This window comes from Staurois parvus, unplaced genomic scaffold (genome assembly GCF_062004578.1).
Source record: "Staurois parvus isolate SC_StPar_1 unplaced genomic scaffold, SC_StPar_1.0 ptg000198l, whole genome shotgun sequence".
NCBI lineage: Eukaryota > Metazoa > Chordata > Amphibia > Anura > Ranidae > Staurois > Staurois parvus.
In genome coordinates, this window is record NW_028317994.1 from 9,353,449 (window position 1) to 9,370,657 (window position 17,209).

Here is a 17,209-nt window from a genome sequence, read left to right on the forward strand (position 1 = left end):
TTTTTACCTTTTCACCGTTATCTAGAGATTTTAAGAAATAAAATGGCAAGAGGTGGCATACGAGAGTGAGAAAGAGAGAAGGAAACAGAGGTAGAGAAAGAGCCAAGAGAGAGAATTTAGCTTATTAAATCTAAACAACAAAACGTGTTATGTAATATGTTGTTAACTACTTACCCACTAATTGTTCCTTCTACCCCTGTTATTGTATTGTCATTGGATTCCACATTAATTGTTTCACCAGCTTCACTGTCTTGCTCACAGCTCTTGACTATTACAACTCTCCTATAATGAAATTAAGGTCAGTTACATGTTGTAAATTAGCTACTACGCACAAAATATGCAATGTTAACTATGAACATGAATATCAATTTCATGTTTATTTATCATGCCTGTCTCATAACCAATCAGATTCTTGTTTTTGCTACTCAAGCAATGAGATGGTGCATTGTCTGTGTTGGGATTGATGGGGAATTGATCTCCTGACTAATGGTGCCTGTATAGATCTGGCACTGGTGTTGATAGAAGGAGCCAACAGAATGGGACTAGTGGTACATTTCCTCTCATTTTCCAGGTCTGTAGTGGTCTTTCAAATAACCAGCAATGTATGTGGATATTCTTCTTCATATCTCCCATTGATGTAATGGCCATTATAGCCATTATGGGACATCTTTCCACTGACTACTAATGTAATAAGGCATTCTTCCAATGACCATCAAGGGGCATTCTTTCTTGCTATGACCATCAATGTAAGAGTGCATTGCTAAGCTAGCTAACTACCAATACAATAAGGCATTTTTCCTCCTGCTAACCAACAATGAAATAGAGCATTTTATTTCTTGCTACCAGTGTATATCATTCACTACCACCAGTGTACAAGGGAACTCCTTTCACTGATCTCCAAAGTAAGGGGTGGGGGCAATATACTGACCAACAGTGTAATGAGATACTGCACTTAGCATCCGTGTAAAGGGTACTTCTCCACATAAAATGTTAATGTTCAAAAATGTTATTATTCATTTAATTTCATGATTATTACAGAACATCATTTTTGCTGTTTCTGTTACAGAACAGAAGGATGTCCTGGGTGCAATATTAATTCATATTCTACTATTGCTGTTCATCTGGCAAATTACAGAGCTATACAAATAATTTTTTATGCCATGGTGGCCAAATGTGCATTTGGATCTACATTACTAGTTGCACAGATTCAGTAAAACATGCTTTTCTTTTCTATTTCTATAGATTATGTACAGTACCACCCAAAGAGTTGTCAAGTCACTGCCAGGGGTGGACTGACAACTCAGTGGGCCCCCGGCAATAGGGGATCATGGGGCCCATGTGTCCTTGCCCAAACTCAAAAAAGCCTATAAAAAAGGTACCAGGGGCATCTCATGGGCCCCCTACTGACCCCGGGCCCTCGGGCAGTGCCCGAGTTTCCAAATGGTCAGTCCGCCCCTGGTCACTGCTGTTTATGATTAAACACTTGTAGGTGCAAAATGTGTCAAAGCTTTGGCTGACAGTCATTTATTATGTCTTATTTGCCTAAATTTACTGACTGACAGTCAGTTAGTGAGCTGTGTTCTTGGGTCTGAAGAAAGACATTCTGTGGCTTGACAACTCTGTGCGTGGAACATCATCTAGTGGTTAGCCATATATACCTGGGTTCAGTTCGGGGCAGGTTCAGTGAATTTTACTAAAGTTTGGGTGTCAAATCTGAACCCCATTGAAGTCTTTGAAGCCAAATGTTAAAAATCAGTAATAGCCATTTTCTAGGCTAATAGGTAAGGGATTATCAAAAGAATGGTGTGGGGACTGGGCACTGCTCTGTAGAAGGAAAAAAGGTAGATATTTTAAAAATGCTTAAAGTGTTACTAAACCCAGGACCCTGTATTCACTATATCTGGTCACCCAGAGTACACAGAAAATGGAAGTGCAATTATTTTAGTAAATATAACCTGCTAAATACCCTTTCCCCTCAGCAGCTGAGCACTGGTTAAAGCTTGTAGGAGGAGTTTTCATTTTGCTCTAGGATGATGCAGAACCCCTGATCTCTGTCTGGGCAGTGCTGACTGGCCCTGTGCTGATAACATGCACCCTCCCAAGAAAAAAAAATACTCTCTAGCAAGACACACCAAACTGAGCATGTGCAATGTGACTCCACATGATATGTCTTATCAGGACATAAGAGGGAGACACTGGAAGAAGGGGAGGATCAGAAAAGTCAGGATCAAACAGCCATTTTACACAGTGCAGAGGATTATCCCCTTAGGTTCCACAGTGAGAATATCAAGCATGCTTTACTGCAAACACAGACTGATTTTACTGTTGTGGGTTTAGTAACACATTAAAGGAAACATTAAAAATGCTAAATAATTTGAAAGAACATGTTTGAGTAATGCTCTGGCACTGTCTGTGAAGTGGTGCATCTATGAAATGTGTACAACCTACCACAGTAAAACTGACACATACAAGAAAAAAATATGCTTACATTACCTGCAAAATGACAGCTCTCAGTTGCTTCATTCTGTTTGTAAACAGAGCAGTCGGAGATTCCATTTATCTACACCAGACCCTATCCTAGATGAAGGTCTGATATAGATGTTAATGAGGGACTCCCACAGAAAAAAATGGCATGGGGTGCTCCCCAAATTACTGTTTACAATAATTTGCTGTGTTTTAAAGCTTTTGATTCAGAAATATAAAATCATGAAGAGCACTGGGGCTCAGTGATTAGCACTGCTATCTTGCGGCATAGTATGAATAGTTTTAATTTGTGTATACTCTGCAAAAAAACCTATGGAATATCAGGCTATGATCTCTTTAGAATTTGTATAATAATTTTGCTTCTTACGGGTTTTCTATCACAGTTCATGGACACAAGATATTCATAGACATAAGTTGATAGCCACCAGGTTTGACCAGGTTGGATGGTTTCCAAGCTGACCATTAACTTTCTGTTTTGAAAAGGAGTCAAACAGGCCGGGTGGAAAACCCATCCTAGTCACTATTGCTTCCCCTCCCTTTCTCTCTCCATAGAAGATATACCTTGAGAGCTTGCCTTAAAGGCTGGATAATGCTGTGATCTAGAACCCTTTCATGTCTACTGACAGCTTTAAAATTTGCCTAAACTCAACTCTCAGATGTTTACTGGTAAATTTAAAGGTGATATCTAACTTTTGACTAGAATTCCCTTTGAAAGATAATGTTACAATTCCTATACCTAGGCACTCCTGTTCTGTAGCCTCAAAGCTGACAACCTTCAGTGTCAGGTCTAAGGCATGATCTAAAATTGTAACTGCTAGTTACGAGATTTGGGGTGACCTTTGAAGATGTTACTATTGTGCTGCCTGCAGCTACCGTATATGTCCAGCAAGGAGAACAGTAAATGGGGGCCTGCAGACAGGCATCCTACTGCTTCTGCTTCATTCATTGTGTGTATCTGTGCTTTTTAAGCCTGTGCTGATGCTGCATGATGTCATTGACATGAGAAACAAATATACGCAGTGCAAAACAAGGCATGGTAATTCAATATTTGGAAAAAAGCTTAGCCACGGGGAGACCATGGGCAATACAGGTAATTACTCCTTTGCATTTTGTAGGCCCAACTTCCACGGTTTAGGTCCTCTTTTCAACAAATATTTAGCAACTAAGCAGTTACTAGTGATGGGCAGAACACCCCCGTGTTCAGTTCGCGGTCAAACAGTCGAACCTAATGAATGTTCGACCGCCAACTTCGAACTCAGTGCAAGTCTATAGGACTCAAACTTGTATATTCAAAAATGCCCATTTTGAAGGCTTATATGCAAGTTATTGGCCATAAAGGGAAATGAGGACCTAGGTACTGCAATGAGGGACATGAATCAGTGAAATTTGTTTTTCAAAAAGTACCGTCTTTAAAGGGGCAGTCATTTTTTATTGCTTAACCACTTACATGCTGCCTATAGCAGAAATACTACTAAAGGGCAGCACAGGTGCACAAAATCACCAGATCCCGACTGTCAATCACCAGATCCAGGCCAGTGATTACTCACCAGCACACGGTGATCGCCAAGTATCTCTGATGGGGGAGAGACCTGTGTATAAACAACACAGCTCTCTCCCCTGTCAGCTCCTGCACACTGCTTTGTATGGCTCTGCATAGCAGAGCCATACAAAACAGTGTTCTTACAATGAAGCACACACACAGCCCACATAGTGAAACAGCACACAGTTAACCCTTTGATCGCCCCAGATGTTAACCTCTTTCTGCCCAGTGCCATTAGTACAGTGACAGTGCTTTTTACTAGCACTGATCACTGTACTGGTGTCACTGGGGATGTCAGTGACACCAAGTCAGTTCCCCCCAGTGTCAGAATGCCCGCCGCAGTCCCGCTATAAGTCACTGATCACCGCCATTACTAGTAAAAAAAAATTTCAGTATATATACCTCCATTTGTAAAGCTATAACTTTCACTTAAACCAATTAATTTACATGAATTGGGATTTTTTCTTTAGCAAAGACGTAGCAGAATATATTTTGGCCTAAATTTATGATGAAATTTGATTTTTAAAATTTTTTTACTGCACATGTTTAATAGCAAAAAGTCAAAAATATTGTTTTTTCCTCAAAATTGTCGGGCTTTTTTGTTTATAGCGCAAAAAAATAAAAACCCACAGGCAATCAAATACCACCAAAAGAAAGCTCTATTTGTGGGGAAAAAAACTACGTAAATTTTATTTGGGTGCAGCGTTGCATGACCGTGCAATTGTCAGTTAAAGTAACTTAGTGCCCTATCGCAAAAAATGGCCTGGTCAGGAAAGGGGGTAAATCCTCTGGAGGGCAAGTAGTTAAAGTAAAATAAAATTAAAAAATCGATTAAATATCATGTCTGGGGTCCCCTTAAACTACCTGAAAAGTTGCACATCTGTACAATGTATAGAACCTGCTGGATTGACATTTTAAAAAAAAAAAGACATTTAAAAAAACAAACAAACAAACAAATAAAAAACAGCGTGGGGTCCCCCCCAATCCTTACCAAACCCTTTAGATCTGGTAGGAAGGTTAGGAGGTAACCCACAATACATTTTTTTTTAAAGTGCGTGGGGTTCCCCCTAAAAACCATACCAGGCCCTTTAGGCCTTGAAGGACTTTTAAGGAGAACCCCACTCCCAAAAATGGGGGGAAAAAAGCATGTGGTCCCCCTTAAATTCCTAGACCTTTGATCTGAGCACAGGCCTGGCAGGGCAGGAAAGGGGGGGAATGAATGAACGCCTCCCTCCCTGTGGCTTACTAGCCCATGTGCCTTTTCCCCACAAGGGCCTCTTACCCGCAACCCTGACCCAGTGGTTGTGGGGGTTGTGGGGGTCTGTGGACAGGGGAGCTCATTTGCATCAGGGTACCCCTTTAAATAAGGGGGCACCTTGATGCTTCCCCCCCTCTTGTGAATTAGTAAGGGGTATTTGAACCACTACCCATTCACTAAAGGTGAATGGGTAGTTAAATTGAGTAAAAAATAAAGATGCCAGATTTCTGAAAAACTCCTTTATTGAACAAAAAACAAAATAACAGTTTTTGACCAGTCCTTTCTTTTAAAAAAAAGCCCCAAAAAATGGTTCCATCGTTGTGATCCATCGTCAGTCACGGCGTCCAGCGCTGTCACGCCACCGCTGACTTGCGCAAATAAAAAAAAGCTGACGCCTGCTTACCTGTCTGCACCCGCCGAGCACTCGCCCGAATCTGAAATTTGCTGGTCAGTTGTAAACAATTGGGCGGAGCAATGTTCCCTCATGAGTTACACAATGTAAATTAATATTTTCAGCTCCCTAATTACATTATAAACCATAAGCACTAGTAACCGAAACGTGCAGTTTTAAAAATTAATATATATATATTTTGGAAAAAAATACACTTTGATTAAAAAAACAAAAAAAAATACAATATATACTCCAATTTTTTGGGAAAATATGAAAGAGGATGTTACAGCGAATAAATAGAGACTCAACATATCACGCTTTAAAATTGCACACGCTCGTGGAATGGCGTGAAACTGTGGTAATTAAAAATCTCCATGGGTGATGCTTTAAAAATTTCTACAGGTTAGTAGTGTAAAGTTGCAGAGGAGGTCTAGTGCGAGAATTATTGCTCTTGCTGGACATTCATGGCGATACCTCACGTGTGTGGTTTGAACACCGTTTACATATGTGGGCATGGCATACATATGCGTTCATCACTACGTGCGAGCACGGGGGGATGGGGGCACTTTAAACTTTTCTTTTTTATTTATTTAATGTTTTTTTTTTGTTTTTTGCACTGTCCCTTTAAAAAAAATTTAAGCACTTTTATTCTTATCACATGGAATGCATGCATCCCTTGTGATAGAAATAATTAGTGACAGGTCCTCTTTATGGAGAGATGTGGGGTCAATAAGACTCCAAATGACTCCTCTGCAATCTAAAGCATTAGATCAAAAAAAGCATTGATCTAAAAACGAAAAACAAAATGGGCGAAACTGGAAGTGACATCGCTCTGGTCCTCCAAGGGCATAAAGATGAGTGGAGGCCATCTTTCCTTTACTAATCTCTGTGCCCAGCGCCGGGATTGCTGGTTTCTCAGGTAAGGCTGAGAACTACCGAGCGTCAGCCGTTGGCACCAGCGGCAGGCGGACAGCAACTAGGGGCGGCGGCAGTGAGTGAGGGGGGCGGCAGTGGCGGGTGGGTGGTGGTGAGGGCGAGGTTTTTTTGGCACCTGTATCAGTGCTTTTTTTTAATATCGACCGATGGGCGAAAGGGGTGCTTTCAACCGAAACTTTTCGGTTACCGAAATTTCGGTGCATACCTAGTAAACACATCTGTCACCGCTAGCTCGACCCAATTGTGCTGTGATTGGCCAGAGCATTGCACCTGACCTGTAGCCTGGTGCATTGCTTTAGCCAATCACAATGCAGTGTAAGGAGCGGCAGGCAAATACCCTGTCGAACGCCCTTACCGTTTGTGTTATGCAGACCTTCACACTACAAAGTTGCTTAACTATGTTGACTTTTACACATCCAAAACTACTGTATGTGGCCAAATATACTAACTGAATAATTGGCTTACGGTAAGACTGACTGTAGCATATGAGTATTTATACATTTTTGTTTAGTGGGGATCTTAGAGAATACATTTTAAAGCAGTAAAATTAACAATAATTGATTAATAATGGCTGATGCTGAAAAGAGCAATGAGACACATTGGTGCTGTATATACAGTTGTGACCAAAATTATTCAACCCCCAATGCTGTAAAGGGGTTTAGGGACTATAGTGTACATTTGGAATTGTATTCAGAATCAAATCCTACAAGGACGTTGTAACTACCCAAATGCAACTAAAATGACATCAATTGTTTATGTAATACAGTAGTAAATGGTTCTTATGTGGTTTCTTCATTGCCACAATTATTCAACCCCTTAAAGACTACCACTCTGAAGAACAGAGGTTCATACAGGTGCTTTCCATCAGGTATTGAAAACACCTGTGGATGTCACCGAGCAGCAATCAAGCATAATAAGCACCAATTAGGCAGCTTTAAAATGACTGTGATACTCAGCTCCTTCTAGACATTTACTGGTGTGGTTACAAACATGGTGAAGGCAAGAGAATGGTCCAGGAAGACAAGAGAAGAGGTGATTTCTCTTCACAGGAAGGGCAATGGCTATAAGAAGATTGCAAAGATGTTAAACATACCAAGAGACACCTTAGGAAGCATCATTCGCAAATTCAAGGCAAAGGGCACTGTTGAAACGCTACCTGGTCGTGGCAGAAAGAAGATGCTGACTTCGACTGCTGTGCGCTACCTGAAGCGTAGAGTGGAGAGAAGTCCCCGTGTGACTGCTGAGGAACTGAGAAAAGATTTGTCAGATGTGGGTACAGAAGTTTCAGCCCAGACAATAAGACGCACACTGCGTAATGAAGGCCTCCGTGCCAGAACTCCCAGGCGTACCCCCTTGCTGTCTCCAAAGAATAAGAAGAGTCGACTGCAGTATGCCAAAAGCCATGTGGACAAACCACAAAAGTTGTGGGATAGTGTTCTGTGGACTGATGAAACAAAATTAGAACTGTTTGGGCCCATGGATCAACGCTATGTTTGGAGGAGGAAGAACAAGGCCTATGATGAAAAGAACACCTTGCCTACTGTGAAGCATGGTGGAGGGTCAATCATGCTTTGGGGCTGTTTTGCTTCTGCAGGTACAGGGAAGCTTCAGCGTGTGCAAGGTACCATGAATTCTCTTCAGTACCAGGAGATATTGGATGGAAACGTGATGCAGTCCGTCACACACCTGAGGCTTGGGAGACGTTGGACCTTTCAACAGGACAATGATCCCAAGCATACCTCCAAGTCCACTAGAGCATGGTTGCAGAGGAAAGGCTGGAACATTTTGGAGTGGCCATCGCAGTCACCAGACTTAAATCCGATTGAGAACCTCTGGTGGGACTTAAAGAAAGCAGTTGCAGTGCGCAAGCCTAAGAATGTGACTGAACTGGAGGCCTTTGCCCATGAAGAATGGGCGAAGATACCCGTAGATCGCTGCAAGACACTTGTGTCAAGCTATGCTTCACGTTTAAAAGCTGTTATAACTGTAAAAGGATGCTGTACTAAGTACTAAGATTGAATGTCACTTGGGGGTTGAATAAAACTGATAATGCTGTGAGCACAGAAAAGACATTTGTGGTTATTTCATTATAACTGTTATGTTATATTTGTCTGACCTACAAGTGCCTCTTTAATGTAAATGTAAGCAAGATGACTGAATGATCAAAAGCAATGTCAAACTGGCCAAAACACTCAATTTCAGTGGGGGTTGAATAATTTTGGTCACAACTGTACCAGGGGCGGACTGACCATTTAGCCACTCGGGCACTGCCCGAGGGCCTGGGGTCAGTAGGGGGCCCCATGAGATGCCCCTGGTACCTTTCATAGGTTTTTTTTGCATGTGGTTTGAGTGTGGGCGAGGACACAGGAACCCCATGATTTCCTATTGCCCGGGGGCCCCATGAGTTGTCAGTCCACCCCTGCTATATACTGTATATTATTGTCAGTCACAAGCCACAGAATTGTAAGTGTATATGTATTAGTATATTTTTTCTTAAATAATGCAAAGGTTATTATCTTTATAGACTTGTACATTTTTATCTCAGTTCACCAAACCTGGAGTTTTGTACCTATTTTATTTTGCTGCTTGAAAAAAAAAAATATAAACTAGGGACTTCTAATAATTTTAATGTTAAAATTCCACCACACTTTGTAAACAAATTGCCCTTCTGGCTTTGTCATAGACATATATACCCATAGATAACCTGAAGTGTAATACAGCGATGTTCCCCCATGAGTTACACAATGTAAATGAATACTTTCAGCTTCTTAATTACCTTATAAACCATAACAGATGTAAGCACATCTGTCAAATAATCCTTAGTGGGAGTACCCACAGACACCACTGCTCATTAAATAGCAAATGTAATCCATCATATCTAATAAGGTTAAAAGCTTGAGATTAAGGTTACAAGCACTGAACAGAGAAAACCTAAATAGCTAAATACTTGTTAATAGTGTAAAATAAAACATAATACAGCTTAAATAATTCAAGTTATTTGGTACCTTTAAGTGTATGTAAACCCTAACAAAAAAAATTTAATTTTTGCTCCATTTTAGCCAGTGAAATATGTTACTGAAATCAGTGCTATATCATAGTTTTTAATGCAACGTTCTTTACAGCCATAGACAAAATACACAATGTCTGTAATGATAGGACACTCTACTCAGGTGTAATGACTCCCTAAAGTGGAATTTCAATCAAATTCTGACTAAGCTTAAGGCTAGGTTCACACCTATGCAGGCTGCGTTTCAGTCTTTTCTGCATTGCGTTTTGCATTTTTGCACCTTTGTTTTCTATGCCTTTTTGATGCGGTTTTTACATTTTTCTTGTTGCTAGGTAGATTTAAAACGCATAACAAATGCATAAAAAAACGCAGCTAAAACACAATACATGCTTTTCTGCAGCTTTTCCATTGACATCTATAGAACCAAAAACACAACTTTTTGCATTCAAAAAGGTCCCTGACCCTTTCCAAAAAACACACCGGATGAAAATGTGAACATGTCCCATAGGAAATCATGTTAAATGGACTGTACTGCGTTTCTTCAAAACGCTGCAGAAAACACTTAGGTGTGAACCTAGGGTAAGTGCAGATTCACACTTGTGCGTTCCAGATTACAGACTGATTTCAGTGTGGATTGCAATCTACTTGTTCAGCAGTTCAGGACCGGTTTTTGTAACACAGCTGCGGATTGTACTATTCACAGGTTCAGGACTGGTGTGGATGCGGTTTTGCAAGGCTTTTTTGGTGTTGCTGAGGTGGAGAGGAGAGGGAGGGGAGCAAACTGTTTGAAAAGCTGATCTGGAACATAAAATCCTGAACTGAAGACCTATTCACAACTGATGACACTTGCGATTCAGAAGCAGTTCCATTAGAAGTCAATATCCTGTAATCTGCACCTGAACCGGACTGCACTGCTCAGAAATCAGACAGGACTCTTTTTCAATTTGCACTGAATCCACACTGCCAGTGCACTGGCTATATGTGAACAGGCACCATAGAAAGCAATGTTATTTCACGATATACGGATTGGATGCGGTTCAAACTGCATCCAATCTGCATATATGTTAACCTGCACTAAATATACTCCTATCCCCATTCTAAGCATATTCTATATACCCTGTAAAAGGGAGAAGTGATTCATTTGATATTGATAATATAAGAGTTTCTTTTGCTTGCCATTGTTTAACATAGGACTGGCAATTCTGGACTAAATTGACTGCTTTTGGAATTACTATAAGTTGGAAAAGAATTAAAGTAGAATTCCAGTCAAATTCTAACTAAGCCTAAAGCTACTTTTACCCCCATTCTAAGACTATTCTAACTAATCTGTAAAAGAAAAGATGTCTATACATACCTATTCTGAGGTTTCTCTGGCCCAGTCACATGACTGGCTCCCAGTAACAGCTTCAGTGTAGAGGACGGACAGCTGACTGGATAAATGGAATCACATATGGAATTATGTACAGCCCTTATATGTGTGCTGTAATGCCTGTAAGGATGTCTATGTGCCCATGTATGTAGAACTTAGCGGTCAGCGATCTTTGATGGCTCAGTTCTCTGTCTTAGAGATGGCAAGGGACAGATGCAGCATGGGGATGTTGCTGCATCCACCTAGGTGAGTAAAAATGTAAGGCATGACATGTGTCCTTGTGATTGTAATACCTTACTCACTTTTCAATAAGTAAACTGCTTCACTTTGGGTGTTAAAATATTTTAACATTTATCATATTTCTTATATAAAGGTTTTCCCTCACCATATCAGAAATACCTTCAAATTCTCTCTTTCCTTAAAACTGTTCCACGCCATGCTGCTTCCCATTCCTCAACAAAGAGCAACTGAAAGAAGATGGGGCTCTGCTTATTGCTAAAATACCCCTTTCATGGATTGGGAGCTTGCCCACAGGATAATGTTTAAATTTACAACTAATGCAGGCCATAGATAGTTTTGAAAATCGGCCGATTTTTCAGCCGAAAACAAAATCGGCCGATTTTCGGATCGTTAGTGGGCTAAATGGTCGGCCGTTTTTCGGTATTTTGGCAGATTTTTTTTATCAGTAAAGTTGGAAAAAAATCGGCCGATTTTCGCAGCAATGATGGGCAAATCGGCCGATATTTTACCGATAAATAAATCTGCGCATGAGCAGTGACCTGCAAGAGGGAGACAAAAAGAAGAAAAAAGAAGAGGATGAAGAAGAGGAAGAAGAAGAGGATGAAGAAGAGGAAGAAGAAGAAGACGAAGAGGATGAAGAAGAGGTTGAAGAAGAGGATGAAGAAGAAGAGGATGAAGAAGAGGTTGAAGAAGAGGATGAAGAAGAAGAGGATGAAGAAGAAGAGGATGAAGAAGAGGATGAAGAAGAAGAGGATGAAGAAGAAGAAGTAGAAGAGGATGAAGAAGAAGAAGAGGATGAAGAAGAGGATGAAGAAGATGAAGAAGAAGAAGAAGAGGATGAAGAAGAAGAGGATGAAGAAGAAGAAGAAGAGGATGAAGAAGAGGATGAAGAAGAAGAAGTAGAAGAAGAAGAGGATGAAGAAGAAGAAGATGAAGAAGAAGAAGAGGATGAAGAAGCAGAAGTAGAAGAAGAAGAGGATGAAGAAGAAGAAGAGGATGAAGAAGAAGAAGAGGATGAAGAAGAGGATGAAGAAGATGATGAAGAAGAAGAAGAAGAGGATGAAGAAGAAGAAGAGGATAAAGAAGAAGACGATGAAGAAGAAGAAGTAAAAGAAGAAGAGGATGAAGAAGAAGAGGATGAAGAAGAAAAGGAAGATGAAGAAGAGAAAGATGAAGAAGAGGATGAAGAATAAGAGGAAGAAGAATAAGAGGAAGATGAAGAAGAGGATGAAAAAGAAGAAGAAGAAGAGGATGAAGAAGAAGAAGATGAAAAAGAAGAAGAAGAAGAGGGTGAAGAAGAAGAAGAAGAGGATGAAGAGGAAGAGGATGAAGAAGAAGAAGAGGATGAAGAAGAAGAAGAGGATGAAGAAGAGGATGAAGAAGATGAAGAAGACGAAGAAGAAGAGGATGAAGAAGAAGAAGAGGATAAAGAAGAAGACGATGAAGAAGAAGAAGTAGAAGAAGAAGAGGATGAAGAAGAAGAGGATGAAGAAGAAAAGGAAGATGAAGAAGAGAAAGATGAAGAAGAGGATGAAGAATAAGAGGAAGAAGAATAAGAGGAAGATGAAGAAGAGGATGAAAAAGAAGAAGAAGAAGAGGATGAAGAAGAAGAAGATGAAAAAGAAGAAGAAGAAGAGGGTGAAAAAGAAGAAGAAGAGGATGAAGAGGAAGGTGAAGAAGAGGAAGATGAAGAAGATGAAGAAGAAGAAGAAGAAGAAGAGGATGAAGAAGAAGAGGAATTCCAGTCCAGCAAAAAGTGTCCCTGCAGAGAGCTCCGCTATTTCTTCTGACAGTTCCTTGACATTTATAGCGGTAGCAACAATGTATTTATTTGTTTCTGAATAAAAACATCTGTATCCTAAATGGATACAAACAGATACATTGGTGCAGCCGCTATAAATGTCAAGGAACTGTCAGAAGAAATAGCAGAGCTCTCTGCAGGGACACTTTTTGCCGTCTGTAGACGGGATGAAAATCGGCCGATTTTTTTTACCGTTGCTGGTAACGTCGGCCACTTGAACGACCGATTTTTCGTTTTTTTAAAGAAAAATCGGCCGATTTTCGACCCGTCTATGGCCGGCCTAAGGTTAAAGTATAACTAAGGACACCTGTTCCATTCCTCTCTTTCTCTGTTTTTTTTTGGACTTTGTAAGCTAGCAAACTAGAACATGAAATTATCTTAGTTTTGATTTCACATTGTCATGTCTGATTCTACAGGACTGAACCCTCACAAAACTCCAGTAGCAGTACACAAAACTAATGTGACTCCCCCAGATTCTTTTCACAGGTCTGCCAGCCCCTCTAACTAAGAGACAAAGATCAAAGATACTGGTAAGCAGTGTCCCTTGCACAGGAATCCACATCCTCTTCTAAAATGCAGACACTTCAGAGTTTTCAAAATCTAACTTTGCCAAGGATTGTATTGTCAGAGTAAAATGCACAGAATGTAACAGCTCATATCACAACATAGCTTTACTACCTGGGCTAGCCCCATGGACTTTGCAAAGCACACATATCACTAGTGAGCACAGCTGGGAAGAAGGACATACTGCTACAACTACACCAGAGATCACTTCACAATGCACAGAAGTCTGCAAATGAATCATAGGTGGAAGGTCCTGTTCCAAAATCTATCTAGTCATAGTTTACCCAGCAGGCCAAAGGAACAAAGCCATTATTCTTTATGCAGTTCTTGATGAGCAAAGTAATGTAAGATACAAGTAAAGTCTTTAGCCAGATTAATCTTCTTTGACATAGTTGGCATTAAAGGTTCCATCATTCCCTACTCTTAAAGAACTTGTGCAGGAATAGTGGAGACAGAGGGGAGGAGAGCATCTGGCTACCTAGTCAAGTCTATTGATGGACAAACATGCCTGTCTTTACCAACCCTTATTGAAAACAATCAGATCCCTGCTTACAGATCTGAAATTCCTAAACAGATGTAATGGTTCATCACCTACGCTTGAAACACATAGTGCACTTGGTACTAGAACTTGATCCTCAGGTTTAGATAATCCTACTCCTTGAGAGAGATATCTTACGAGTCCATTAAGCAAAAGCTCAAATTAGTGGTCCCTACAGTGCTCCCTATCTGCAGATGTTAGACCTAGGATGGGTTATTATAGGAGATTTATGTGTAGGAAACATGCACAAATCTCTCTCTGTTAACAGCTTGCATATTATATAAACAGATGTCCCTCCCTTTTCCAGCCATGCCACAACCATTTCCTCAGAAATTAATTGCCATACACTACCCACTTGCCTTTTCCCTTCATATGCCCCTCTAGTTACAACCTTGCCTGTGACAGTGACCAAGACCATTTAGTGTACACAGTCTTTCAAAGAACAAACAAGGACAATCAGGTGGCCATGTCTATTGAGGACAAATTCTTCTTGGAAATAATTGAGCAGGGATTAGTCAAAGATGACAAAAACAGCTGGCTCACCCCTTCAGACCACAGAGGTGACACCTTCCTTATAACAGAGAACAAGCACAAAGGTGTTTCTCTTCTCTTCAATGTAAGTTTCAAAGAAAGCCAGAGATAAGAGACCACTTCTTTTCTTTCATGAAGAAAATCTTTGAGAACGGTCATGCAGAAATAGCTCCCGTTCCTAAAGACTCTGAGGAGTGCTGATACCTAACGATATTTGGAGTATACCACCCTAGGAAGCCAGGTCAGATCACAGTAGTATTGACTCTATTGCCAAATTTGAGAATGTCTCCCTAAATTAGATCCTCTTGACAGGTCCAGACCTCAATAACAAACGTCTGGGGATGCTCCTAAGCTTTCACAGAGACTCAGTTGCTTTCATAGCTGACATCGAACAGATGTTCCATTGCTTCCTTGTCAGAGAGAAAGACAGAAACTTCTTGAGATTTCTTCGGTTTAGAGAAAGTTACCCCTCCAAAGAAATCATTGAGTACCGCATGACAGTACACATCTTTGCAACAACCCTTCTCCTACAGATGCTATCTATGGACTCAGACATTCTGCTCTGGAGGGTGAACCTGGGTGAAGTATGGCTCAGATGCTAGACAATTCGTAGAAAACGATTTTTACTTGGATGACTGTTTAAAATCTCTATCTTTCAATGAGTCTGCAATTAGTCTTCTAAAAACAGCACAGCAAATGTTAGCTTGCTTCAATCTCAGGCGTCTCAAGGTTGCTTCCAACAGTAAAGAAGCAATGGAAGCTTTCTCTTCCTAAGATCACTCTAATGATCTAAGAGACTTAGATTTGGGGACAGACTCTTTACCTTTACAGTGTCATCTCAGTCTGTTATAGGGCTTGAAAATGGATTCCTTTACCCTCCAAATAAACACAGATGAAAAGCCTTTCTCTCCCAGAGGTGTCTTGTCCATGAATAATAGCCTGTATGATCAATTAGGATTTGTAGTCCTTGTCTCCAAGTTAATGCACTGCATAAAGACTTAACTTGCGAAACATCTGACTGGGATGCCCCACTGCCCCTTGATAAAAGAAACTCTTGAGCAGAGTGGAGAAATTCTCAGACAACTTTATCTGATCTGTGTGTTTCAATCCCAAATGCTCCTGTACCCTCTACATAAGTACAAAGCCAAAAACCTTGCATATACTCTGATGCTTCTGTCAAAGCAATAGCTGCTGTTGCCTACTTAAAAACTGTAGATGTTGCAGCATAGCAACGCATACAAAATTGGCTCCACACTATGAGTACACCATACCTAGACTGGGACTTTGTGCTTCAGTATTAGCTGTTGAGCTAACCAAACATACTGGACATTGACCTTAAACATGCCATTTTCTACACTGACAGCAAGGTAGTGTTAGGTTAGATCTATAATGAGAGTAGATGATTGTATGTTTATGTCGACAACAGAGTGCTAAGGGTTAGGAGAGCCACCTGTCCAACACAAGAGGATTTAGTATCTACTGTCACAAGTTAGCTTGCAGTTCCTTGCCTGTGGATTCATACCTCCTTGCTGCAGTGTGTTTCCTACCATGTTTCCTTCCACATGTGTGGTTCGGCTGTGCTCACCTTTGGGTGTTGCCTGCTATTCTGTGGGTTTTTATTTCCTTCTCTTCCATCACTTCCTGGCCTGCCTCCTAGTTTGCTTGCCCATGTAAGACTTGCTCAGTGTAGCCCTTATTGCCTGAACAGCTTCAAAGTTCTCTGATCTCCCGTTCGCTTGCTACTTGTGTATCCTGTGCCTGACTACCTGTGTACCAATGCCGGATTCATCCACTGTGTGTGCTTATTTGCTGCCCATCCTGACCTCGGCTCATCTCCTGGATTTCCTGTTGTCTCCTGCTGTTTGTACTCTGCACACAGGAGTGGTCTCCATGTATCTGTGAGCTGCAACCTAGTTCCAGCTTGTTGCAAGTCCATCCCCACCATCAGCGGCCCTGGTGAAGATGAAGTATGGGGCTTAGACTCTGTGCCCTAGAGAAACCCAGGTTGGCAATCTGCAGGGGCTCACTGCTACAGACACTTGACATGTATTAACCATAATCCTGCAGACCATGCTACAAAAGTTGTCACTGTATGTCACCTTAAGGATACAACATGGTTTACAGGACATGCATTCCTGTACAGCACAGAACTGCTCTATTCTGATAGTGGCAAAATTGAGCTAGTAGATTCAGACTCAAATGTTGAAATCCACCCTGAGATCTCCACACTTCAAAAGGTGACAGCCAGATTAAGTCCCACATATTTAACATTCTCAACCTGGAAGGCACTCGTTCAAATTATTACTCACCTCATTTATATAGCCCATTCCTTTAAATGTACCACCCATGCAAATGACTATGACTGTAAAGGCTGGCAGCGCTGTCAAAGGATTAGATCAGCAGTAGAAGTTCAGTGCATCCTAAACAAGAAATCAGCTCCCGATGACAGTGCTCTGATCTGGTCTTGTCATATTCTTCTGAAGACCCAAATAGTGGTATCCATTGATACCAGGCAGGTACAGTTCTACCTTCAGCAGAGAAAACCATTCT

At 40.9% G+C, this 17,209-nt stretch overlaps 1 protein-coding gene across 1 annotated transcript in view; it reads right to left on the minus strand.

Moving 5' to 3' along the window:
- The window catches only part of LOC149461580 (uncharacterized), a 94,574-nt gene that overhangs the window by 6,964 nt on the left and 70,401 nt on the right, over positions 1-17,209 (minus strand). The window contains exon 5 of the mRNA XM_089678096.1: positions 175-282. Within this exon, the coding sequence (XP_089534222.1) occupies positions 175-282 (108 nt within the window). The remainder of the gene's footprint in view (positions 1-174; positions 283-17,209) is intronic.